We start from the raw sequence: 27,911 nt of genomic DNA on the forward strand, positions 1-27,911 counted from the left end.
AAGAGCTGAGCGAGCCAGGATACCATGACAATGCCCGAAGTTTGCAGAAACTTTGGCCAGAGTCATACAAAAATAAGTATGACAAATGTAGATGGACTGACAGAAATATCCACCTACTGATCCTATTTTGGACTGGTAATGATGTGTTTTGTTTCTGTTGGTCTATGTATGTATACTTAAAAACTATCTACTGTTGATATACCAATCAGAGTGCTCAATTCAGGGTGTTTTATCTACTCGTAAAGCCTTGGTCACCAAATTCCAGAAACGAATGACAGTAAAGTACTGTCCAATCAAAAGTGAACATGTCATATTCTGTAGACATCTGGTACGTTTTAATATTCAAATTTGGTAACACAGCGGAAACCAGCTGCAACACAAAATCTGCTGTGGTACAAACATACACTAATGTGCCCTAGGGCATTTATATGATGTTCCATTACATTTAAAGGCTATTTCACACAATCTGCTGTGGTACAAACATAAACTAATGTGCCCTAGGGCATTTATAGGATGTACCATTACATTGGAAGGCTATTTCACAAATAAAAGTTTTAATTCATATCCTAAACATGTTACATTGACAAAGGGGACGGTTGACGTAAACACATTGAAAACGAAAATATATCAGTTAGGGGCGATAGTTTTTAAGTCGGATAAAACCCTCGTACTCGGGCTCTTCTGGTATATGAAGTCCAACCCTATGATAAAATGTCTCGGCCTGCGGCCTCAACATTTTATCGTTGGGTTGGACTTTACATACCAGAAGAGCCCTCGTACTCGGGCTCTATCCTATACATAAGTTGTCAGATCTGAAAGGGTTAAAAACAACAAAAAAGGATAAATGGCATCTAAAATAAGTCACACTATCACCCTATTCAGTGTTTCCTTATCCTATAGTTGGTTCCTGTGAGATCAGACAATCCTTTACCAGAATACACCTGTTCAAACATCCTAATAATCAAGAATTTTACTGCTGCACCCATTTATTATAGCCAATTACCCAAACCCCCTCCAGTCTACTGCCGCATGCCGCACCGGTAAATAGGACATAGCCTAGCTGCAGTTCCGTAGCTCGAGGTTGTGCCTATCGCTTTTTGGGTTGGACGGCAAAACCAGTTTTACCGTCTGGTTTTGCCATCCAACCCAAAAACCGACAGGCAAAACCTCGGCCACAGAACTGAAGCTAGACATAGCCCAGATACTCGCTGCGTGACCCTATTTACCGGGGTCACGAAGGCCATTACAGTAGTCGTGCATAGCAGCTCCCCTAAAATTTATGGATAAATCTTTAGAAACAATGTACAAGATTAAAAATTTGTGGACACTTACCTTGTATGATGGGGCATCAAGCTGTGCACTCGAAATTTGTTTCTAACGATCGAAACGCCTCATTCGGATGGATTTTCGAGACAGAAACAACAACTTTGGGAGCGACATCAGGTAAAAAACTGATCACCGGAAGTTGACATTTTTTCACTCATAGGGTCAAAATAAAAGAAAAGAGCGCATAGAAATAGTCCGCAACATAAAACCCGTGACATTATCAAAACATTCCTGCCATGTATTGGAGGAATGACACGTTACTTTCTGTTTTGGCAGGTGAAAACAGGCATATACTCGTCACACGCAACTCCAGACGAGACGTGCGCCCCTGTGCGATCAGCTGATTTGACCTCTGACGTCACCAAACTACATAGCATAGGTCCGCGCGTACGCGAGCGAGTTTTCTCCTCCCTCCTGGTTCGACCCAAACAGACTGATTGAAAGAAATGCACATTTGAAATAATCTTTCGGGTTCTATCGAAAGGCTTTCACTAAAACTGAAAAAAAATTAAATGTTCTTCTTTGGAATATTATATTGGAAGGTTTTTACTACGAAGAGAAATAAAAATATGTCCTTTCTTCTGCGCATGACGAAACCACAGAACGGCATTTGCTATATTAGCGTATTTTGCGACGTTCGAACATCCAAAGTCGCTAATGGATAACGGCAATTTGTAACGCACATAGTCAGGATTAGCGATGCATTTATTCTCGGTCATATTTCGAATATCTACTACATGTCTATCATTTTCATAACTTGATGTGTGCTACGATGCCATTTCAAATTTCATACGTCGTTTTCGCGACGGAATTCGACTCGTTTCATCGGTAAATAATATCGTCCAGAAATGATTTGCATACCCTTGTGTATATATATCATTATGTGAAACGACACAGTGCAGGTCGCGCGCGTACCTATAGTACGCGTATATATGCGTGCGTCGTTCCGCCGCGACGTTTAGCATCGAAAGAATACGGTCGATGTGGTCGCTTGTGACGTTCCCGCAGACACGTTCGACCTTGATCTGGTTTTGTAGCTAAGTAGGCATTTCAATCTGGACGGCATTCTGTTATAAATTTCTTACACAGTTATCATCAAAGTTCGTATTTACATATAAGTAGCTTAGTTTATTCAGACTATCAATTCAGAACAACAGAGTGCCCGTGCGTGGACGTGGTCGCCAAGCGCTACCTGAAACGAGTCTAGTCCCGTCTTTGATGGCCCAAGTCGTCAAGACAAGCTGCAGGCTGAAATATCATCCAGAGACTCTTTTCATTGCAATCACAATTTGTAATGCTGTCTTTTTTTACCAATTAGTTTTACGTTTTTGAGCATTTGTGATGTAAATTCCTCAACATACGAAGTAGAGAAAGTTTTCTAGTGACATTAAATTGTTCGTCATTATATTGTTGATAAAAATCAAACTACGACTTTGTGCCTTTCATTTACTAGTACAGACATACTTTCAACTATTTGTATTTTCAGTCCTCCAAATGTTAAACCTATAATTAGAGCAAAACTGAAATGATAGCATTTTTTCTCAAAAATTTCTACTTTTGAAGAAGGACGAAGGACGTAGAACAGAGCAAAGGAATACGGGAAGGTAAATTTCTGTATATATCATTTCCAGCCCAAGGAAAGGGAATCTTTGTCACACGCTGCTAGACTTCATGTATATGGATGAAACGTCTTTCTTAAATATGGCTGATTGTCGTGACTGACAAACTATATTTAGCTCTTAGTTTCAATAGGTAAATAGCGGGTTGCTATACATCCGATTTCAACGTTTATCGCGATTTTATTTCAATATTCAAAACTCGCAACGATACCAATATGGTGCAGAATCCGGGTATAGCGTCCTTAGCAACGCAGACTTACCCTTAAGTTTAAAGATAACTTAACATGTTAGATGATGTGTTCAAACTCTATATATGAAGAGACCTGTTGTTATGCAGCGTGGAAGGGAGCAAAAGAGAACGAACTTATCTTGCATAGCTATTTTAAATTTCGGTCTCATTTTCCTCCCAGAATGTAACCGATTGTGTAAAAAAAACAAAAGTTTACTTACTCAAAAAACAAGCCTTGGCCAATATAAGATGAATCGATCGGCGTATGTTTACCCAGAGTAATAAAAGTGACCCGACTGCTGTATTTATAGACTTTATTACTGAGACGCTCGTCAAGACTTAAGCTGTAGCTATGTTTAAATTAGGTCATTCGGGATTGAATTGAATTCATTGTCCTAAATGTCGTCTTCATAAACCGGAGAATTTTGCAACTTATGATTTAATACAGGGTATATCCGATTGGGACAAGGCAACGCGTGACTCTACTGTTCATCACTGGTATTCCTCAGAGTTATGATAATGCAAGTAAGCCACCTGTATATGAGAATAATAATGTCTCGACTATACTGTCATTTGCCTGTTTAAAATGGAGACTCCAAAGAGTACTCTACACTTATTTCGACGCAAAATAAAGTGATGGATAAAGTTAGAAAAGCAACAACCATGTATGTCTACCCGATTTGCCTTTCGCGTTGACTTCTTTGCTTGTGGGGTTGAACGACTGCATTCGTAACATTTTCATTATCCAGGTCATCGTCAATCACTCATGAAAAACACTAGCTGTAGAATTTGGGGGTCAGTAGTTGAGGTGATATAAATTAGCATCACAATACCAGTGTTGTTGTGTAGGGATTAGCTCAAGAGGCCAGACTGCTGGCTGGAGAAGACCTGAACAAGGTGTTGATAGATCTGCATATTAATACCATGCCAATGAACTTTTGAATCAGTCAGGCCATAAACCCTTTATAGGCTATGGTCAGACCAAGCTTGAAATGCTTGTTTGTGAGCAGTAACATAAACGGGGAGATCTCAATTGAAAGTTTGGGCGTTGTAATTGTGAAATTTGACTTAGCTTTTATTTTTGACAGCAATTTCATGAATTCGTGACAGCTAGTAAATGAGTCGGACGTATGTTACAATAAAAATGATAGCTAATATTCTGTCTGTGGCCTCTCAGCTAGGCGACTGATGCCGTATGTTGTGGGTTCGAATCCGATTGAAAACTATCCGAATTTTCTACCTGGGTAGGTAACACTGCTGGTGGACAGAATTGTCCCCGAGGTTATCGTTCGCCCAGTTAAAGCGATGAAATTCGTTTCTTCGCTTCGATAAAGTGTGTATGTGCGATGTATGATGTGAGCATGCGTGCGTGAGTGCTTCACGAACTCTACAACGTGTTGAGCGGTCTCAGTCAGAAAAATGTAACAACTTAGCCGGCTATTGAACCACTCTTTTTTGGGAGTGGAGATTTAGCCGAGTGGTTCTGTCTGTGGCCTCTCAGCTAGGCGACTGATGCCGTATGTTTGTGGGTTCGAATCCGATTGAAAACTATCCGAAATTGACAGTGCAACAAACAGGTAACGACGAACAATGGAGAAATTTTTTTCTTACTACAGCTTATGTTAACCCTTTGCTTCGTCAGGTGTTGCATTTTCTCTGACATACCAGCTTTTTCTCATATAAACAGGCAACGAACATTCATTAAGCTTTGACTGGCAGATAGATCAGTGATATCGAGTTGGGTTACAGTACGACTGTAACAACAAACATGTTAAAGATATCAGTGACTGTACAACCAGGCCCTTCGATGTACTAAAACCCTTGAATTGCGTGTTCTATAGTAAGTAGACAGATATATGGCTGATAGACATTTTGATATGCCCAATGTGATAACATTTTTCACACGAGATTATCTCCTGTATCAGTACGATCCTGGTACAAAGGGATGCATTTTTCATGAAAACCCGCCAGCTGCAACCCAAGCCAAATTTGCAAACTTTTAAGACTGTTACGCGTCAACAAGAAATTTCGGATCATCGAATATGCTTCTCTTAATTACTGGTCTTCTTTTTAGCTCTCGTGTTCACTCGGGGGAGTTCATGATGTAGCAGAGTGTATCTGTCTGTCTGTCTTCCGGCTATTTGAATATTTGATTCGATATTTCTACATAGTAGTATATGAGAAGCTGTGGCTTCATTTACGGTCCTTTTTCTGTCGGAGTAACAATTCGATATAATATTCGGGGCATCTGTTTAAGAGGAATTTTGTTCATAAGTATTATGAAATATTTTCATAATTGCATACTAAGCACGCTTTGAAGACTCGGGCATCGCGTATTCACCAAAGAGCCACTCTTGGCATATGTCTCGCACGACTGTGCCAAATTTGATAACACTTAACAAATATATCGATTTCAAAACGATATAATTGCACTGAAAGATATAACTATGTGTTTTGATAGAAGGTGGAATAATTTATGAAATCTGGCATTGAGTGATATGTATCACTACATACTCTTAGGATTCCAACTTGAAATCTGATGAAGTTTCAACCATGAAACAGTTTAAACCATGTACTAGGAATAATTATGCTCACCCCAACCGAGTCAAATGTGCCTGCCAGTGGCAAATTACATAATGATTAAGATATGATTGTCTTGAGGAGGATTTAACAGTGCCTGGTGCACGAAATCGATACTTAACCCTTTTTAGAAGTTAAATTTCGGGCAGTAAAAGTGTGATCAGAATTAAAAACACCAAATGTGACGGAAATTTATTAAAAATATTGCCCTCAAACTATGCATATTTTTCTAGCTTTACGCTAATATCCTGACTAACCACTAATATCCACTATCAGTACTGTTTGCTTTAAGCACATTTATACATGTATCCAACGTCCACTGCAACGAATTTGTTCAAATTTTCTTCAAATGATAATATCACTTCTATCGATTGTTATTAATAGTAAACTAGATTGTGATCTGGTCAATCACACTCAAAAAGTTTCAAACATTTACCAGTAATAATAATGCCCCCTTCAACCGAGTAAAATGTGCCTGTCTGTGACTAATGGATTTGTTCGTAAACGGAATTCGTCTGAAAACGTTGCATTGTTATGATGTCAGATCACCATAGTAATACAAGGTTATACTGAATGACCTGTCGATAATTCATGAAGAAGACAGTCTAAACCGCTAATTTACAGTTTGAATTTTGCTTTGTTTGCGAGATAATAATCATTCAAAGTACTACACGCAAAAATAAGTTGTATTTTACCTGTCAAGATCGATATTGTCTGCGACGAAGAACGTATTTTATCAGTTTGATAAATGATTCTGAAGGCCATAAACATACCACATATACGTCAATGCTCCATGACTCTGCTGACTCTCTTGTAAACGTAAGTTCGGTTACATGACGTAGACTACACGCAACTTCCTGATATAAACCTTGCTCACCATGAGTTTAAAAAAAAATCCGATACATGCAGAACTAATAAACGATCCGATCGTTCCGCACCAGTGTAATTAAGCCTCAGTATCACTTAATGGTGACATTGTTTCAACCTACAAAGTTTGTCACGTGCATCCTCGAAAAGCAGAACACCTCTCAGGAAAGACGAATTATTTGCAGTAACTGGGCCGGTAGGGACAACTTGTAAGGAGCGGAAACCAATATCAAATTAAATTACAAGAGAAAAAAATTGACATAGATCAGTAAAATAGGAATGTGTGCGGAAAACAGAGACTTTTAAAACTACAAGTGGATTGAGATCTAATGCTCGGGCGTGTGTGACATTTGTTAAGACCTCAAAGGTGTCCCTGACCTCAAAGGTGTCCTCATGCAAGATGTGCACCAAGATAGGGGATGAAATGCAAGCCTGTCAATACCTGTTATATAATGGGACGCTTTTGTAGTCACATTGACATTATGGTAAAGAACAAGAAAGAGCGCTATGCAATGGAATTTGATGTATTGTTTCTTCAAAGGAATAATTCGCCGATTAAAAGCTCGTTGGCTAATTTTGTCTGTCAGGTCGACGAAAAGCCAATTTAAGTTGCAATTATGTAGTGAATTCAACTTTCTTTCGAAATTAGTTTTATTATTGCACTCTAAACGAACTTTTTATAGACTTTTCTACTAGTGGTTTTCGATGACCGACGACCAAATGTTTGCCTTTCGTACTTCTAGTATGATCGTTGCTATTATAGTTTTATAAATGGGGAAGTCAACTTTTTCTTGAGCCTGAATCTAATAAAAGACATAAGATATCATAATTCTTTGTCTGCTTCCTATTTCGTACCCATTAATACGGCGATAATATGATCTCCAGCTATCTGGATGGCGTCAATTTTGGTTGTCATCAAACGTCTTTAAGGTGAGAGGTGAATCAATTAATTTTATCTTGTACATGAAGATATCATGTTTCGACTATTAGCATTATATTGTCTTTGGATTAGTGTTTTATTGCTGTGGGCCGTTTGATTTTGAAAATGACAGAAGGTCAAGTAAACGCGATATTCTCGGGTGCCACGGCTATAGTGTTTGAACGCCGTTTGGAGCGAATTCACGGAAAGGTAAGTTGAGGGCGCTTTAATGCGACCGCTTTGCCTGTTAGTGTGTGTAAATATGTTACGGTTTCTTGTTTGTTTTGCCAAAGAATTCACTTTTATGGAACGCAATAACTTTAGGGTAATGTAATGCGATTGTGAGTACGGCAGCGTTTTGACACTGTAATGCTTGATTGACTTACTTGTCTCTGTAAATGTTGTACTCAGAGCTTAATGACTGAAAAAGAGTCAATACTTTCAAAATCGGCGTGAAACAAAGTAAAAAAGAATGCCTGTGTCCGAGGTTCCCATTACCAAACATAGAAGGAATAATCAATATTTAGCAATTTCTTTTGCTGGCTATATTGGTGAGCCGTACGCAAAGCTATATCACTAGCACCAATGAAGTTGAATATGTACGCATACTTACCACTTGGCAAACATCTCCATCCAAGCTCTTCATAAGGCCAGTGGAGTCGACTGAGAAAGAAACGTCTATGGACTAGCCTAAATCGGTGATAAAAATGTTTTAGGAAAATAACTACAGTTGAAATAACAACAATTGCATCTGTAGTTGTTGATGTTTCCCCAGTGTATTTGTTCTGTTTGTGTAATACATTTTTTAGTTCTACTCAAAAATCATGTAGACCTGAGTGTGTCCAACCCGTCAGTGCAATCCGTGTCTAATGTCAAATAATATTGGTTTAATAGCTACTATATAGTGCGAACTACTTTTCAATTGTCAACAATAACATTGTACAAATAACAAATTGTGTGAGAAAGATTGATAATTTGTCTTTCGACATACTCTATGAAGAGAATGAGGAAATCTTATGTGCTAAAGAAAAACGAATAAATAATTATAATATCAAAAGTAACAGCGATTGTCTATTTCTCTTGCCCGAGGTAATAAAAAATACCGTTTAGTACAACGAGGCACGCCCATTTTCAAACTGATTTCGTTCAACAGCATTCATACTTTGAAATCAAAACTAAAATGGCATACTCAACTTTTCTTTTCAGGCTGGCTCAGGTGCATTGTGGTATTGCAAAACATGGACACTCTGTATGTGTAACCTTGGATGTGGTTAAAACAGCCTGGCATTTTAATACAGGCCGACATGTATAGCAAAAGCCTTTTATATAGGTTATGGAGCGCTGTACCCAACATAGCGTCACTTTTTTCAAATATTAATTCAATTTAATTAATTGTCAACCCAAGATTAAAATATTGGTTGGGTTGTCAAGCAGTCGTAATTGCTTGATAAAGAAGTGTTCATTTTATGAAAATGTATGCAAATAAACCGATTTCCCGGCTTCTCTATTCTCCAAATTTCAAGATTTCCAAAGAATTTAACTCCACTGGCAGGGTCAAATTTTCTGAAATGTTCACATTATGTTCTTTAATGGCTATATATCAAAACAGCTATTTTTGGCAATAAAATTCTTACATTTTGAATGAGAGACATTTTAATTTTGCTTATCATGTTTTAATCACTTTTTCGAGTGTCAGTCTTTCAAGTCATGCCATTTTAGAATAAGTAATATCTAATACAAAATAAAATAGTCGGTTTTTTCTACATATACTCTTCGTTTAAGTGAAATACTACATTTCAGAAAATAGTGTCGTTTTTAACTTAAATTAACTTTTATCATTTATACTGAAATTGAGGTTTTTTACCCCACATATACATCCCCTTCATCCTTCGAGTAAACTATTTCTACCATACTAAACTTTACATTCTCTGCTTTTGAAAATATGTAGTATGAGGGGTTTCCTTGTCATCTTAGATGAGAAATTTTCCTTTGAATAAACTGTGTTGGCAACATGACTTATAGACGATTCGAGTAAAAGTGCACGTCAGATCTGCCCTACTAACAAACAAATCCAACTACTTAGAAACTTTGGAACACTGTCGCTATAGTGCCGTCTGCGTCTTCGTTTAATTTATACTTCGACAGATCATTGTTACTATATAACATAACATCTTAGAAACAACTTCGGGAAATAAAAAAATTTTAATTAATCAAAATAGGGAAACGTCTTGCACATATTTTCATAAAATAATGTGACTTTTTAAAAAACAATGATCAATGCACTGACATATCATGTGTTTTAAAGCAGAGAAGTTCTGAACTGGCGCTCATTTTAATACATGCACACATTGAACGAGAAGATCATTGTCACAGAGAATGTTTTCGTGTTGATATTACTTGTTAATTTTGATACTTCATGGCCGCTGTCAATCAATTCAAGAAGACATCACTTTAACCTTCCCCTCAAAATGACTTTGCCGATATCACAAATTTAAATGCTATTAAGTGACATGCATGACTGAGTTTATTAATGTCATTTGGAGAAATTCTCCTCAAGCGACCCAGCTAGGCACGACCATCAAACTGCCAAATTTTCACAACTGACAGTTACGAATCGTTTGTTTCGCTTTCCACCAGCGCTATGTCAGTAATAATATTAATCTGCGTATTAACGAGGGCCTTAAATGTAAAATAATCAGTTCTATTATATTTTATTTTATTTTAAAGTAACGTGTGTTCCGCGAGAAATAAGAAACCGGATGTTCTTGCCAGGCTTTGATAAGGTTGCTCGTGTTTCTACATCCGCTATTAATAGACTTCTTTTGTAGATAATTCGCTACGCTATATGGGCCGATAAAACGGATATACCTAAAAAGATATGAATGGCGTAACCACATCAATAGTCATATATACAATATTTGTATCTTAGATTTCCGAGTTTGGTTTTGTCACATGCCACGTGGCTTATACTCTTAAATATTTCAAAACCCTGAAAACAAGCGTGTTAAAATTCAGATGTTAAACTGCAAATATAATTACATAAATATGGTTATAATGTTTCAGCCAATTTTACATTTCTATTATTTACGAACAGGTACGAATAATCAATTATTTTCACTTGCTTAAATAAGATGCTTCAAACCATGAGAGAGAGAGAGAGAGAGAGAGAGAGAGAGAGAGAGAGAGAGAGAGAGAGAGAGTGAGACAGACAGACACGGAAAGAGTGACAAAGAGTAAAACTGCACAAATTGGGGGCCATCTGAACACTGAACATTTCAATGTGAAAGGGTGCAAATATACAAGAGATTGGAGTTGATAGAAATAGCAGAAATACCGAACACAAGATATCAAATTTTGATTTGTTGGAATAATAAATGCTTAACCATATAATAGTGGGAGGCTTTGAATATTTTTGATAATTTATAGAGATGGGCTAACCTTTGGAATGTGTGTGAGAGTATCCACGAGGCACCTAAAACGAATTAGGGCCTAAGACCATTGCTCCAGCCCCATTCTCTAATCAAATATTTTCTGATACAGCCTCCTCGTTTTTTCAGACCTCGTAAAACAAAATTGACATGTTTAGTGTTTGTTTGCGTCAATTAAAGAGCTCTTCAATGGTCAGGCATTTAAAGTCATGAAAGTTAATTCACGTCACCGTAACTGACTAAAACGTGAAAAATGACTCTTTAATAACATCGATTGTATGTTTTACTGAAATCTGATTCGTGGATGAAGTTTGCCCGTAAGTTGGTAATTCTACTTTACAAACCAATGAGTAGTAACAATTGTCAGTGAGATTTCCATGCCATATTAATTGCAAATCACTTGTGTGTATTATGTTCTTGCTTCTTCTTCTTCCAAATGAATGTACGCTCCCTGGATGATGACTTGTTCCGTGATATTGACTGATCAAACGTGAACGAGAGCAATTTGTAGAGCATGTGCATTGCAAAAAATAGATCCGCCAATTTTGGTCCAACGGCACTAGTAGGTGTGTGCAAAAATGTTGTACTCTCACTCTGTCGAATCATTTTGCTCTTAGACTCCTTAAAATCTTGGAAACAAGTGTATAGACTTTGAGACGGTGTGATTCAATAGCGATAATTACATTGGGAGATTCCATTTGTACCTTGAAGACTCCTTGGGTTCTAAATGATAGTTTTCCATAAAAAAAAATCAGCGCAAAATTATACAGTCCGACTTAGGGCGTACTGTTTTATGCCTCTAAAATACCTTAAGTAGTAACAACCTCGTCAGACAATTGCTATTATGAAAACCTAAATAAGTAAACACTTCCAAATATAAAAGTTTCGAATTATACCGTCGAAGTGTATAAGAACGCGCGTGCCTTGAAACTAAAAAAAAACTTAAAACTTTTGCTCACATTCCTAAAATACTAGAAAAACAAAGTACATACCAAGCATTTATTAACGATATTTGAAATTCAAAATGACCACATCCCTGTGTTAACTCTATAAGAAATAATTGAATTAAATTTAATTTCAATCAATATCTTAAATTTAATTTAATTTACTTGGACAGTAACAACTTCATTTACTCCGAGAAATGAGCCCACAGAAGTGGCAGAAAAAAAAAGCACAGTAAAGATTTGAGAGTCCGAATACTTGTCCCCGAGATTCAATCTGCCGCCACAATTGACTATGATAAGTTAAAAAAAAGCTTACTTCGACATCGAGAACCACATTAATGTGTACACCATTGACCCCATAAAAAGTTTACCAGTACTCTTAAAATCTATGTTTTGGTCATATTTTAAATCATGCTAAAAGTTGAGTTATCTAAACGATAGCTTCTTGTATAGGCACAACCTGATGATGGACAAAGCCGGCCGGCACAAAATAAGCGATGCGAGACCCCGTGACGCCGTGTAATAGAGGCGGAGGGATAGGGAAAATATCATAGCTGTTTTTTTATATTTCATTCCGATATATATTAATATAAAGACATAGTACATGTACTGTGTGTGCATCACATGGTATCGTGTGTAGTTGTCTTAATTATCTAAGGTTGCTTGCTAGGGTGTGTGCTTGGTAGGTTAGTGGAGAACGGTACTACAGTGGGTCATATAACATGGAATTAGAGGAATATGACATTAATATTCTATCATATGGTTCGGTTAAAGGCATACTGTCACCTGTTCCAATTTTGCCGCAGTTGCCATGGAAAGAGAAAATCCAACCAATCACGGATTTTAAGCGGGTGGCTGCTTTTTAAAAACATCGCCCTCGCATGAGCATTTTGAATACCAAGGAACGCCCCTTTGACCATATATGGTCATATTTAGATTACAGGTGACTGTATACCTTTAAAATCGAAGAACTTGCTCCTATGAATCTCCACCCTACTGTTGAATACTTGCTTCTATAATTTGGCTGCCAGCTGCTACCTTTAATAATTTTGCAATAATAATTTTCATGTTTTCTCTATATAATTACACAGCGTACTTGTTTTGAAAATGTTCAGTCGTTTATATTAAAGGATATATCTTTGCAATGATTATATAGACAACCAACATCATATTACCAGATTACTCCTTTGATACCTAAAACATCAGGAGAAAATGTCGGTAAAAATATACATGTTTAACTATAAACTGCATTACATACGTGAGTCCGGTGTATCAATCTTTGATTTCATTCCGCCGCAATACATTACCAACGACAGACAAGGTTCAACTCTTTGATTTCAGTCGTTTCTCGTGTATTTGTGATCATTTTCATGGAAACGTTTGAGAAGGGTGTACGCGTACAAGTGAGCTCAAAATCACGTCAAGGACTAACTAGTTACATCTCGTTCAGTGCTACTGCACAGATTCCACTCGGATGCATGATTAATATTAATCTTCCAGTTATAGCGCTAGTAATTAATTTGCGCTGACAGAACCCAAAAGTTTTGTGTGATATAACAAACTGTACACGAAAGGCTAATCCATACACTTGAGACGTTTTATATTCACAGATCGACACAAGACAAGTCTAAACGCTCTGATGACGAATCCAATATTTTCTTACCTATCGGAATTGTTCATGGTTTATTTAAACTACATTTCCACACATGTTGATTATGGTTAAAAGTGAAAAATGGCTAGCAACGAAAATGGTCTTCCAGTATTTGTAACGTAATGTACACCTGACTTTCCTGTTTACATTACTGACTTTCCTATTTATTTATATAATTGCTGACTAAAAAATATAGTGTTATTCACTGATAATATGCGTTTTGTTAGTAGGTAAGAGAAAGTTCAGTGGACATCGTTCTTGGTTAACATAGACTTCCTTTTGTTATAAAATTGACAATTCTGTCTTATCAAAATACTTTCTAATAACCTTATTTATATATTTCTTACGACTATTTACTGTATAAAAGACGAGTAACTGATCATTACAGTACCACAGATAAAAGAAAACAATCAACTGATCATAATATTACCGCAGACAACTACTACAATACATGCAGTTGTCTGAGATGTAATGTATAGCTCTAACGAAAACACGGTCGTTCGATTCAAGTACTATCAAAGTTTGGGAAGTCCTTGATTCTGTCGTACAAGTTATTTGCAGAGTTCCGGATGGAGTCATGAGCTTTCAATATCGGATCGTTGGGAATAATGTGGCCTTTTTCTTGGCCGCATTCGATAAGGTCTTGGGCAGCACGCAGAGATTTGTCGCTTGGCTTCGAACTCACGAAATTACCAATGAAGTTGAATACGTACGCATTTATACCAGCAAGGTTCACGTTCCACCCAAGATTCTCGTACACAGTGCCTCGGCGGTCGATTGTGAAAGAAATATCGATTGTTTCCCCTAAGAAAAAAAGAAGAAACGCGAGTTAAAAGTTATTAACAGATGTTGATAAGGGAAAATCTTACACTACATGTCAATGTCTTCAAAGACTGATCGTTGCCTTGCTTACAATATGAGGTCACACAATACATTAACCCGTTGTAGTAAAAAATGCCGAATGATCAATCCCTCTCTCTCTCTCTCTCTCTTCTTCTCTCTCTCCTCTCTCTCTCTCTCTCTCTTCTCTGTGTGTCAACGTTGACATATTCAATTCTTTTTTCTGGATAAGGGTACGCCAATATTAAGGAAGAATCGCGAGCATTTGTGGTTTATGAGGTTATAACCTTTGAAAGAGTGATCATTATCACAAAGGATCTATCTCAAGACAGCATGCAAATTTTGTCTTTCTGAAACAAACAGAAAAGCTCGCTTTTTTGTACTGACGATATTCAAGCATAATACATTCTACATACTAGATTTACCTTCACATCTATTGATCGTACCAGTGTCTTCCTGCAGCAGCTGTGCTTCCTTTTGTCTGCGCACTCTGTTGCTTACAACACCTTCAATAAGCAATCCGAGTTCAACGTTTGACCATATTTGGCTAACGAAATGCTCCCAGAGCTGAGGAAACTCTGACGTACTACCGTACTGTATATACACAAGACGAAATTACTGTCCTTTGTGCAATTGTCAGGTCTCTGAACTTCCGTAAAGTGCTCTGACCTGTAGGCATAGAAACCAGCCATGTTAGTTTCGCCATTGTTAATTTAAACGCCTGAGAATTATTCACGGATCTTAAATAAATCTGTGTAATTGTTAAGGATGGAAAAGTTGTGTGTAACGATAGACATACGGTACATGTCTAATTACCTTTGGCATCTATTGCTTCATCATAGAGCTTGGCAATTTCATAGAATTTGCTTTCCATTGTGCAGTTGAGAAAGTGGAGAACGTGAGAATCTTTCATCTTATTCCGATCTGCTGTTAGGTTGAGCTTTATCTCTGCAGCGTCACTCTTAAAAAACAATTAGTCAAAATACCGAGTATAATTATTTAGTTCATCTGGTAAGGTCCACACATACGTTCAGTTATCAACATTTCAAGTATTTATGCTTTGATTTTTAGCACTGGCGTAATGGAAATACACACCGTTATGTTGTTGATAAAAACAAGAAGCCCGCTGTTTTTATATTTAGAGAACACATATCTATAATATTGTCGATCTCCATTGTGATTTTTATCATAAAAGTTAACTTGGCGTTTGATAAAAATTCAGGAACGACTTTCCGTACCTATCAATCTTTAAGGGAACACTCGAGTATCACAATCGCTGCTACTTAAACATCTACAACGAGACGACCACGCTCTACGATTTCATCCTTTTAAATTAATCACTATTATCTCATATTCAATTCTTAAAGTTACGCATAGGCCCGGCACAAATCATTGATTCTCACTGAGTACTCACCTTCAGCCCTAAATATTGTTCGAGTCTTCTTCGAATACCATAAGGAAGTCCAAGCCTTTTAATATCTCCTTTACTCAGCGTACCGAGGTCCACTTTTTTGCCAATCGTCACCCCGTGATCGCCATTGTTGTTCTGAGGTACAGCGACGGTGGTGTCAGAACCTTCCACTTCCCGTATGAATGATTTATCGATCATGCAGTTCCTTGCCTCTGTGAAAAATGCAGAATGGTGTTCCTGGAAGTTATATGCTTAGTGTCATGTTGACATTTATTATGCACACTTCTTATCATTGTTGAGCAAGTCAAACAGAGAGAATTTTTCTTTTCAGTGTACAAAAGTGGGAACTGCCGGCCAATTAAAGGATTACCTACGTATTCAGATTAAAATTTAAATCCATCCTCCAGAGATGACTAACGCATGGACATAATAGGGTGGATGAAGTGAAGAAGTTTTATAATTTACTGTAATTCAGCACCTATGTATCCAATGCAAAAGAGTCGCATTCGATATCTGAAGCAAATGTTTAAGTATAGAGTCTGTGACGTATTCCGAAGATTTTATCCACTCAGAAAACACGTGCAACTTCTTGAAATCTATCTTTCAGTGGGATCCATTTATCTCTATAAATGTTTTCCTATCTGTCTAATCAGCACAAACGATATTATAAATCATTTTTAAGTTTTATTTTGATGTCGAAAATCACATGTCTTTTAAAACAGTGCCAATAGTGAACTATGTGCATTGTAGGGATGTAGGTTTCGCAGCAGGACTAGCATGTTATTGAAAGCAATGAATATTTTTGATTAAATTACCAGTTGTTCCAGTCCCAGAAAGTTCTTGATTTCCACTCTCCATGAAAATTACTGTTGATACTTCCGTGTTGACTGGAGGATTAAGAGAGGTCAGTACTTGTTGGCTCTTTGCGTTAAATGTAATTGCATCACAGACTGTGGATGATAAATGATAAAGCGTGATGAAAAGAAATTTTGAAATGCATTGTATGCAGGCATACTTTAAAATTTTACATATTAAAATGTCGACTCTAGACTCGGAATCCATGAAGAAAAGCAGAGTATCACACGAAACAAAAGTATGTCGAGAATATGATACTTTCTTACGAGTAAAGGCTCAATTTTCCAGTTTGTGCGGTTACATCTGCGTCTGTGAAGCCAAACTACCTAGACATAAATTCAAATTAATAAGTTGGTTATTCTGTGGTTACTTTATTTTACAAAATTATTTTCTGACCTGAGACTACTGAGCACTCTGGACATTATAAGCAAGTTTGTTATTTTTAACACTTTTTAAAAAAAATGGAGATTTACCAGAGAAGAAACTGCAGATTTCGTCGGTAATTACTGATTTTTTTAAATTTATTTGCGTAACGTAGCCATAGTGATTGTTCACATCATTTCTGTTAATTTCTCAAAATAGGAATGGACTGAGGGAATTCAGGCTTGAGGCAAAGGAGAAGTGTTTTACACCTCGAAACATATTTATTTAGTGCCATTTATGTTAAATTCCCCACGCAAAAAATCACTGGAATGAATGGTGACTGTTACTGGAATCATGATTTTTATCGGATACACGAAAGCGTGAATGTTTTTGAAAGATCGTTACTTGAACTTATCAATTCTCAACAGGGAATTCTCCTACATTTATTGTCAGAAAGGGTGTTCTAAAACTGACGTCAAAACTGACACAACTCAATGACATCAACGCTGACTCATTATCTATAAAAGCTTGGGTCATGTTGTCATGCAACGAGCTTTGTTTCTAAAATATCATGATACGTTCAAAGCAAGCTAAATCTACCTAGTTAGCTTCACCTAATTATCACTTGTCACTTCATTAAATCTCATTCCAAGGCATAACGCTTCAATCGATGCTTCATCCTTTGTGAAAGATCAGTATTTTACTTACATTTCCTATGATTCGAGTAATTTGGCCATTGAACAATTTCTTCATAAAACTTGTGCCCGGGACAGTCTTTGTTCTTAATATCCTTGTGACCTCGCAAAATGTAATCCTTGGGAATGTATTTTTTATGGATCCCCAATTCGATCAAGTCTCTTATCGCCTGCAGTGCCTTGTTGTTCGGTGTTCTTTCATTAAAGTTTCCAAGTACAGATATGCCATATGAAACGCCGTTTTGTGGAGTTGCATGCGACCCAACGTAATCCCAGCCCCGCCCTTCGTAGATATTGCCGTCTTCTCCAACGAGGAAATTGTACCCGATGTCCCACCATTTAAAATCTTTGCGAGAAAAGATGTGGATATCAATAGAAATAAATTTGTGATATCAAAAATTGCACGTTCGTGATATATTGTAAATGCTGAAAATAGTATTTCTCTTCTTGAAGCCACACAAGGGTATTAAGGAACTAACAATATATTTTACAAGCTATAAAACGTAGAATTCATTTTTAAGATTTAAGCTCAACTTTATTCCTTATACCATTCTACAAGATAAATGTTGTATACCTTTGTCATATTTGTGTAAAAGTTGAACATCCTTCACCTTCTTCTTGCAGGTTTCAATGGTCGTACATTCACCACCAGCTGTATGATGTATGACAACTTTGCTAACTTTCTTTTTTATTTCTGTGAGATTCCGTTTTGGAGGTTCAGCATCCCATTCTTCTCTCGAAAAAATATATAGCTCCCCTGGAAATAGTGATGAGAACAATGTTGAAGATAACAGACCTATCGTTTTCTCTCCTATTGCAATCCGACCCTTGTAGCCATCTTTCGTGTAATTGTTTGTAATGTATTTACCAAACGTTCCAAGACAACACTAAAGCTCTAGTACTGTACTATAATGTCAGGATCCATCGCACCAATGAATGCATGTCTGTACACCTGAAGTCGATTCTCGAATATGTGGGGTCACCATTTCAACACACCTTTGCTAAGTACAATGTACTCATTTCAACTTATTTTAAGGTGTAAAAAAATTGGCAGTCGGTTCATGCTGATAAACATTGCTCATATCTATAATTAAATGTAGAAAATTTGGAATGTTTTACTGAATGCCAAGCCTAATATAGCATATGCAAAATACTGTTGTCTCGTAATCAGTCGAGGTTTTACAAGAAAGTAGAGAATAATAGAATTTATCGTTCGCTATCCCAAATGTCTCTATATTGATGGTAGCAAAAATACATTTTTACACTCGCTACATCCCTACTTCATATCTATCATTATTACCTATTCTAATGTTCAACGACTTTCCGTTGCGAGAAATATCACGGTCTTGAATTCATAACAAATAAGGTTCGCTTGCAATAGCCTGAAAAAGTTCCAGCTTATAGTTATGGGACAACCAAATCATTTTCTGACAAAACTTCAAACAGGTTTTCAACCCATACAGCAGCTTTTTAGGATTTGGTGAAAATTGCGTCATGGTAAATAATTCGAATCAATTCTATTGAACACGACGGTGCAAAACGTGTACGAAAGGACGTTGCAATGGCACGATACAATGTGAAAAACCAATAATAATGGACTAACTTTCATAGTCTGTAGTCTGTAAGGTTCCATCCACCAAAGCTCTCATGATAACATCAATGCCATCATTGTCTGTTTTTTGGCTTACTAAGCACCTTCCGATGCACAAATTGCGGAGCTTTTTCACTCTCTCTCCACGAGAGATCTCCTCTGTTCTTTCATGAGCATCTCCAAATACTTTGGCAGTTTCAGCGCCATAACTGTGTGCTGTACGATACATCCAAAGTGCGTATGTACAGGCTTCAGATGATACCTTATCAAGTTGGCCTGAAATTGGAAAGAGATCAGTGGTTTTACAATGGAGATTGTTAGCTTAGCAAGGAAACAATGAGATCTGCCCGCTAACTGAGCCAAGCACGCTTTTCATGCACACAAAATATGACTATTTCTGTTCGGGCTTATTAAACAGTCACAGGCATACATGAAGATTTGTTACTTGACACTTGACATCCGATATTAGTTTCATGAATGGGACCTCTGGCCTATTTTGAAATGGACGTCGGTGTCTTTCGCAGTTGTAGTTGTGGAAATTTGTTAAAAAGTACCGTAACAAACGATTAGTCGACGAATTTATATCTCGCTACCTTCCAGTTTCAACGCCTGCTCCATATCGATACGACTTTTCTCGAACAGATTTCGTATGTCTCTTGAATGGCTGTTCCATAAATTAAGCCACCAATCCTTGACACCGTAAACCATGTAGTCAAAAGAGCTGTATGGATCCCTCTCTTCCGGAACTGGACAGGTTGTCGCTGTCGAGTAAAAGCAGCGCAGGTGATAGTATGTAAATCGCGTGACATAAACGTAAAGTGTCAGTTGCATAAACAAACATAAAAACCAGGAGAGGGAATTTTGCAAACTTTAAAATTTTGGCAGAGACCCTGCGATTCGCGTTCTTCCCTGTTGGAACACGCGCGCGCCCTTCAGAGATGCGACGCGAATCCCAGGGTCTGGACGTTCTTGCAAGCGACCGGTCGGATTTCTGCTTCATCCGGGTACTTTATAGAACTCCACGCATCCGTCAATCAGAAACAAATGATAAGTACATTCAGTGTGACAGTTTTCGGACAACCTCAGTTTTCGGACATTTAGTGACATGCTGTTAGTTACACTCACTTCGCTCCGTATCGATAGAGTTTTACAGGTCATCTGACCTCATATTATGTCAGGTGACACTGTTGTCCTCGTTTTCGATAGTTTTTTTGGTAGAAGCTATTGAGTTCGCTACGAGCGGCGGTCACAAATTGTCGTCTGACACCGCGTCAGTGATACTGTCAACATACTGCCGTCAGGTCAAAGTAACTGAAATTTTGACTAAAGTCCTGATTTAGCATTGAATTTTGAATGTGGGGGAGAATAATCGTAGTAGTTCTAACAAAAACTGCGCAGTTGTTTCGAGAAAAAAAGTACATTTAATGAACGTAAGAAGTGTACAAGTTTTCGGACAGACAATATTTAGCATAATTGTGTAAACGTAGTAAGTGACTTACTGCGTAAAACCTTGACAGGTAAATAATTCCATACGATGAAATATACTCGCTATTTTTATTAAATAATGCCTGTGCGATTCTAATACAAACAAAATATGCAATGGAAACAATTATAAGTATACTCACTGAACAAACTTAGCGAAGTTAGCCACACCGCGTACGATACAAGGTGCCGAAAGCAACACACAGAGAGACAGCCCGTGTCCGATATCTAAGCGCTATACACGTCGAAATATAGTTGAGTCGTCCATGGATTAAACATAGCTAATTATCATGAAATATTCTTATATACAGTTTTCTAAACACATCGAAATTAATAATCGGTGGTTTGAAGTTTCAAATTATCAATACTTAGCTCCTAATCACATTCCAAACACGACGTCCGATTTCTGGGATTGCAGTCCGATTATTACGCCTTCAACATGGGGTCAAAACTTTGGCAACTTTGACCCCGAAATACCACTCCCGTCGTGTCAACTGAGTTTGAGGATAACCACAATAAAGTTTCGAAAGGTATGGTAATAAGATTTCGTATTGCTGGTCATTTATGAAACGACTTTGGGCGAAATTCACTACCCTGTCCGAAAAATGTCACACTGAGTGTACCATAAGCAACTACAACCATTTTCAGTAATAGAGCGCGAAGCCACTGCAGTGAACTGCAATAAAACTGCTCACACTAATTAGTTTCAGCTGTAGCCAGCTGGCAAAGTCGACAACATTGTATGTCCCATGCAGACAGTTTGTCTGGGGAAGTTGAAATAAAAAAGATTTGTACATGGACCAGTGCATGGTAATGTTACATTGTATCTTAATCTTGAACACAGGATGCCAATCGTAAACTCTAATTTACAACTCAGACAGAGCTAGTTTTGCCTTTGTACAAGCAGACTTTTTTGGTTTTTATCAAGAAGCCTTGTTAAACACCAAAGTGGCCACGGACTACAGCTGTAACTAATTAGTGTAAGCAGTTTTATTGCAGTTCACTGCAGTGGCTTCGCGCTCTATTACTGAAAATGGTTGTAAAATTAAAAATGACAAATGAAAACAAACCGCGAATATAGGTCTACTAGCAACTAGTATAATATTCTCTGCGTCCAGTAAGATAGGTTTTTCTTTTGATGGCACTGCCTTATCCTTGCAAGAACCGACAGTCGCTGTGTCTGGCAGCGCGTGCGCGTGCTCACATGCACAGCGTAGCCTTCGAAGCAGGCCCACTTTGGGCGCGCACAACAAGGCACAGCGACTGTGGGGTGTCTAAGTAGTACTATGAGGGGCACACGTTTGTTCACCGAGGGCCTGAGTGTCGCCCCAAAACAATCTGTTGTACCACACACAATAGAAGCGAGAGCCCCGCTTCTACTGTTTACGGTTTCACGAGGCCTTAGGACGTGGAACTGTGTATGTCTCAGACCCGGTGTCACTAGTTCACTGCATTTATTAGCGCCAAAACTATGCATAGCAAGTGACCGTAAAATCGCACATTACGACAACACACACAATAGTAACTTGTGCAAGCGTTACAATTATGTCAATAAGACGCTGATGACCGCACCTTTAAACTAACGGTTTCAAACTAATAAATCAATAGCAAACCCTAATGCGATCATGCTTCGAAACTCATACTCTTTTCATGACATTTCCCAAAATGTAAAATCACCGTCTTTCGGGAAATAAAGGGGGGGGATTCTTTGAAACCATGATTCCTACCACAAGTCTTTTTGCCGTACCATGTAACGATTATAATCGTGACGTTACAGGCGCCCTCATTTGTTTGAGGTCAAAACGATTTTTGGTAAACAACATATACGGTGTTTAAAACGAGGTGAGCAAAGCCACGAAACCTTGTCACGTAGGAACAATAGAATCCCACAACCCAATGAACTTTGATGGAATGTCTCACACGAGTAGACTAATAGCATTTATCTGAGTTGAAAATAGAACTTTATTTTGCGCAGGGCGTCGACTCATGGTAGCATGAGATGCGGATAAACAGTTCAAGTGAGCTGTAGATTTTATGGCAGTCTTGTCATTTCATTTCGCCGCTAAGCATTGAGTTTTGTAATTTTTCTCGCTGTAGAATTTTATCTGTTTCCACAACCACGTCGTGATCGTGACCTTGAAAAATGCCTCCGGTTTTCGCCTTATCTAACACTTTATGTGAATGAAGGCCGTGAAAGAAACTTTTCTGAAAAGTTTAACAGCAAGATTAACAAAACCACAGACGACAACAAATAATAATGTACGGTCGCACCAGCGCGGCTTCTACTTCCGTCTTCCAACAGCACCCGTTCAACAGCACCTAATAACAACATCACTGCAAAATTTCGCACCCAGGACATCGTCCTCCACAAGCTTCAAACTTGCGCCATGTCAGTGTTGTTTGTTCGCATTTCTTTACCGATGACATCATTGTGAATAAGCTGTCGGTAGTACTACGGTCTGCTTTCTGCAGTTCACATTTCTGTCTCACGGCCTTTATCTTGAACGATTTAAGTAATTTTCGTATCATCATAATGTCAAGGAATGGATGTTTTGAATATCGCTCCTGGAGAAGGTCATTTGTTGACATTACGAAAGTGTTTGAAATGCAGACAACTGAAAACCGGACCTACGCGAACTTTCTAGGCGAAATCATTAAATGACAGCTTTGTTTACAATATTCTTATTTAATATAATATTACAGTTGTTTAATCCAGTTGTTGGTTAGAGAAGCATTTAGTTGACAATCTTCTGTTGCTTACTTAAGTTATAGTAAGGCAAGTATATAAAAAAGAAACGTGCAAATTATCCTCGAACTCATTACTTGGACTTGTGCCAGCTGGGCTCGCTCATGTTCTCGTGGTTTACTGCGCAAAAAAAACATCGCGTGTGATTAAATCATCCAACTCAGGACTTGACTTGTGTCAGCTCGACTTCTGCTCGTGGTCACTGCATGAAAAAGAGTCGTGTGCAAGTTGAATTATCCAGCTCAGTACTTGGACTTATGCCGGTCGGGCTTAGGCTCGTGGTCACTACACGAGTCTCACCAGGTCATTGTGGTACACACGTTGTACCGCCATGGTTATGTGTGTGCTTTGATCAGTACAGTAACAATTATGTGATTGTCTAGTCCAGACGACAACACTGAATAACTGGTATGGCTGATCAGCTGTGTTGTTCAGCGATTTAGGCCTGTGCTCAGATCAGTGCAGTAAAAATAAGATGATACGATAGTGTAGAGGGCAATGCTGTAGACTAAGCAGGCTGAAGTTCATCCCCAGTTTTATGAACTTTGATTGAGAATTAACTCCACTCATAAAGTTCCCTTTAAGACAAGATACTTATTGCATCAAACTATGAAAGACTTCAATCATTGTATTTTAGTTGAGTAAATCTTCATAACCTCATCATTATTAAATCTTTACTTTTAGAACAGTCAATAATTAATAAAAATTATTAATGAAACTCGGAAAAAGGTGTAGCCCTGAAGCAGTGTTTCTGATAAACCATTTGTTTTCTTTCTGGCTCACTATGCCAGTGTGCATTTCAAAGATAATGGTTGATAATCAGGAAAAGTTCAAGTATGTGTTTTACGTCGCACTTTAGATACAAGGCCCAAGTGAATCGCTTCATTTCGGACGCCTTTTGGGATGGGATGAGATTCTTGAACAAACGCTACATTGAGTATCGTCGCTGGAGGGCAACCTTCATGTGGCGTAAGCTGGTGTTTCAGCAGCCTAGTTCCCTGCCCCATTTGGACCGCTGGCTGCGCTGCTCACGAAAATAGGGTCCCTTTTTTCGTGAGCAGCTGCTGTAGAAATGGGGCAGGGGACTAGACTATTGTTTCAGGACTTTACAAAGACTCCCTGCACCCGCCAGTGCTATTTTAAGTTAACATTTCCGTCCGAGTCTCACGGCCTTATCACCAAAACTAAGGTAACAGCGTTTAAGTTTGATGTCTAAGGATAGTGACAAAACTCAGACTTAGAGAAGAAAATGTAGAGCAAAACCTGAAAATTCAGGAGTAACTGAGTTGTATTTTCTGCCGAAAGCGCACGAGAGAACATTTCCGACGCATTTTAGTCACTGTTGCATGTGTAGCTGTTGTTGCAGCTTGTAGTTTTGAGTCGCTGATGTGTTTTCAAGGGTTCATCGTATAACATGAGCAGTCCCCTAATCTTTCATTTCGCCTAGTGACTACCAGAAACATCAGCTCAGTTTTTGATGAATTGCAAGCGTAATATCTTTACAACGAGTAGCGCTAGATTTAGTGAAGTTTTTTTTACTTTCGCGTTCCATAACCCCCCCCCCCCCCCCTAAAAAAAAAATCAATTTTGCCCGTCTCGGGTATCTGCATCCACATTGCCAAACCATTGTTCTCACACTCCCAGCGTATTGGGGACGTGGGGATAATAGAATCTCACACCCCAAGGACCTAGGATCAGATTTCTAACATGAGTCGGAGATATTGTCTCACACGAACAGCAGGCTTTCGTGTATGCGCATTTACACCTTGTGGGACGATTTCTGAGAGTGTGGGATCGACTTTTCCGACAACGTCGATCCCATACTGCCAGTGGCTAGGAATGTAAGAAAAACATGTGACGATAACAGCCTCTGAAATATGTGGCGCTTACTGCCTCTGAAGCGACGTTGATATTTTGCGGGTAAAACAAGCCGCGACATTTAGTGAAGACATCAAATTTTAAGCTTGCTCGACTTAAACATGTGTTAAATGTTAAACTTGTTCGAAGCAATGCCAGATGAAGAAATCTTCATCTGTCTGATGATTGCAGGTTGCATGAAACTATCCATGCGTGATCATTGCATGATACCATCTTTGTACTTGAAGTAATTTTGTGTTATTAAAAATATATATGTATAATATATATGTATAATATATATATATATATATATATATATATATATATATATATATATGCATATATATATATATATATATATATATATATATATATATATATATATATATATATATATATATATATATATATATATTGTATACTTACCGCACTTGCCATCTACGTCCCTTTTCTTCAGCCCTGAGTCTTCTTTAACAAGAGTAGCAGATTGTTTCTCAATGTTTACTGTATCCTGAAACACGAATACAGAAAATTGAAAACTTACTGATTCATAATAAACAATTTTCCTGTAAAATTTAAAACTTTACAGCGAAGATAAACTCACTATCTTTACATATAAATTATTTCCTTGTTTTTTTTTTCGGTGCTATCTGCAATACCGCGCATGTCTTCGTTCATACATACTCTAGCAAGACATTTTATTCATAAAAATCATGTGTATTTCCTTACCAGATAACCGGTTTAAATGCAAGGCAGTACATGTACTTAAAATCAAACTTGAAGTATCATGTGAACTAAGTATTTTCCTAAAGTATCTGATCTTTTCAGACCCTCTGAAAGAGATCTACGATGTACTACTACTTTCGTCCCTCCCGCGAATAATATATTTGTATGCGGGAAATTATGTGCGATGTCAGAGACTGTTACAAATTTAAACCTTTCATACCTCAGTGTTATCGTTGCCGATATCTGAAGTATCTGCTGAAAATACTGCTACTGTGTCGTCGCTATCCATATATCCCCGCACAGCTGCACCGAAGGCACCATGACTGTAGCTCAGTAGAACTAGAGTGAAGAAGAAGTGAAAAATACGCAGCATGTCGACGTTTTAGAGTCCAACCTGGTTTCAATCTGTATATTACTGTGGCAATGAAACTAAAACAAACGGAAAGAAAAAGTTCGCTCTGTCGTACACTGTGTTTTCTCGTCGGAATCAAACTAAAGTATGACGAATTTTACAATAAACCGGAAATGGCAAAAGGCCAAGCTTATTTTCATCATAGACTCTCGCTCCAGGGGTGTATGTTTAAAGCTCTTAACCGGCACCACAATAGGGATAAATACAATTGGAACAGGTGATAAACATTTTATATGCCATTACAATGAGTACGACGTGAGTGTTTGAAAAAGATTCGACAGACTGAGGTGCACACATGTCTAGTAAAGGGAAAGTAGTAGAGTGGTTTTTTTTGTTTTTACCTGCAGAGAGAGAGAGAGAGAGAGAGAGGAGAGAGAGAGAGAGAGAGAGAGAGAGAGAGAGAGAGAGAGAGAGAGGAGAGAGAGAGAGAGAGAGAGAGAGAGAGAGAGAGAGGGGGGAGGGAGGGAGGGGGGAGGGAGGGAGGAGAGAGAGAGTGTGTTTGTGTCTGTCTGTCTGTCTGTGTCTGTGTGTGTTAAATACCTAACATCCATCAAATAAATCAACCCTTTGAAAGAGTAGCGCTGTGGTAGAGAGAAAAGAATGCTTTGTTTAAACTGGGTCACGAATAAATGGCAGGTTATTATTTTGTTTAAATTTTACAATAAACCCGGAAATGGCAAAAGGCCAAGTTTATTTTCATCATAGACTCTCGCTCCAGGGGTGTATGTTTTAAGCTCTTAACCGAGCACACAGTAGGGATAAATACAATTGGAACAGGTGATAAACATTTTATATGCCATTACAATGAGTACGACGTGAGTATTTGAAAAAGATTCGACAGACTGAGGTGCACACATGTCTAGTGAAGGGAAAGTAGTAGAGTGGTTTTTTGCTTTTACCTGAAGAGAGAGAGAGAGAGAGAGAGAGAGAGAGAGAGAGAGAGAGAGAGAGAGAGAGAGAGAGAGAGAGAGAGAGAGAGAGAGAGAGAGAGAGAGGAGGGAGGGAGGGAGGGAGGGAGAGAGAGAGAGTGTCTGTGTGTGTTAAATACCTAACATACATCAAATAAATCAACCCTTTGAAAGAGTAGCGCTGTGGTAAAGAGAAAAGAATGTTTTGTTTAAACTGGGTCACGAATAAATGGCTGTTTATTATTTTGTTCAGCGGGCAACGTGAGCTAAGAAAGAACAAGCTGGCGGGCAGACAGTATGATTTCAAGGGGTTCGGCAATTCAGACAGCAAAAGTCTCACTTATGAATTTGGTTCATTCTCTATTTTGTCGTTAAGTTCTCCTCCTTCCTTGTATTTCAGTTTTCTTCGCATCGTTTCTTACCCCTTGTTGAGTCGATGAATACAACTAGGTTTAAGACATT

General features: G+C 38.1%; 1 protein-coding gene and 1 long non-coding RNA gene across 2 annotated transcripts; both read right to left on the minus strand.

Annotated features, from left to right (window-relative positions):
- Positions 1-13,496: 13,496 nt before the first annotated feature.
- Positions 13,497-26,607, minus strand: LOC139128576 (peptidoglycan recognition protein 4-like). The gene is made up of 8 exons (XM_070694328.1): positions 26,350-26,607; positions 25,830-25,914; positions 19,912-20,079; positions 19,331-19,594; positions 18,302-18,484; positions 17,741-18,073; positions 16,630-16,764; positions 13,497-14,367 (listed from the first exon to the last, which is right to left on the minus strand). The coding sequence occupies exons 1-8, from the start codon at positions 26,500-26,502 to the stop codon at positions 14,069-14,071; spliced, it is 1,620 nt and encodes a 539-aa protein (XP_070550429.1). The 5' UTR covers positions 26,503-26,607; the 3' UTR covers positions 13,497-14,068.
- LOC139128577 (uncharacterized) lies at positions 14,916-16,014 on the minus strand. The gene is made up of 3 exons (XR_011551345.1): positions 15,818-16,014; positions 15,220-15,364; positions 14,916-15,072 (listed from the first exon to the last, which is right to left on the minus strand). It is a non-coding gene; the product is annotated as an uncharacterized lncRNA (long non-coding RNA).
- Positions 26,608-27,911: the final 1,304 nt, after the last annotated feature.

Source organism: Ptychodera flava, unplaced genomic scaffold (genome assembly GCF_041260155.1).
Source record: "Ptychodera flava strain L36383 unplaced genomic scaffold, AS_Pfla_20210202 Scaffold_60__1_contigs__length_796720_pilon, whole genome shotgun sequence".
In the NCBI taxonomy this organism is placed as follows: domain Eukaryota; kingdom Metazoa; phylum Hemichordata; class Enteropneusta; family Ptychoderidae; genus Ptychodera; species Ptychodera flava.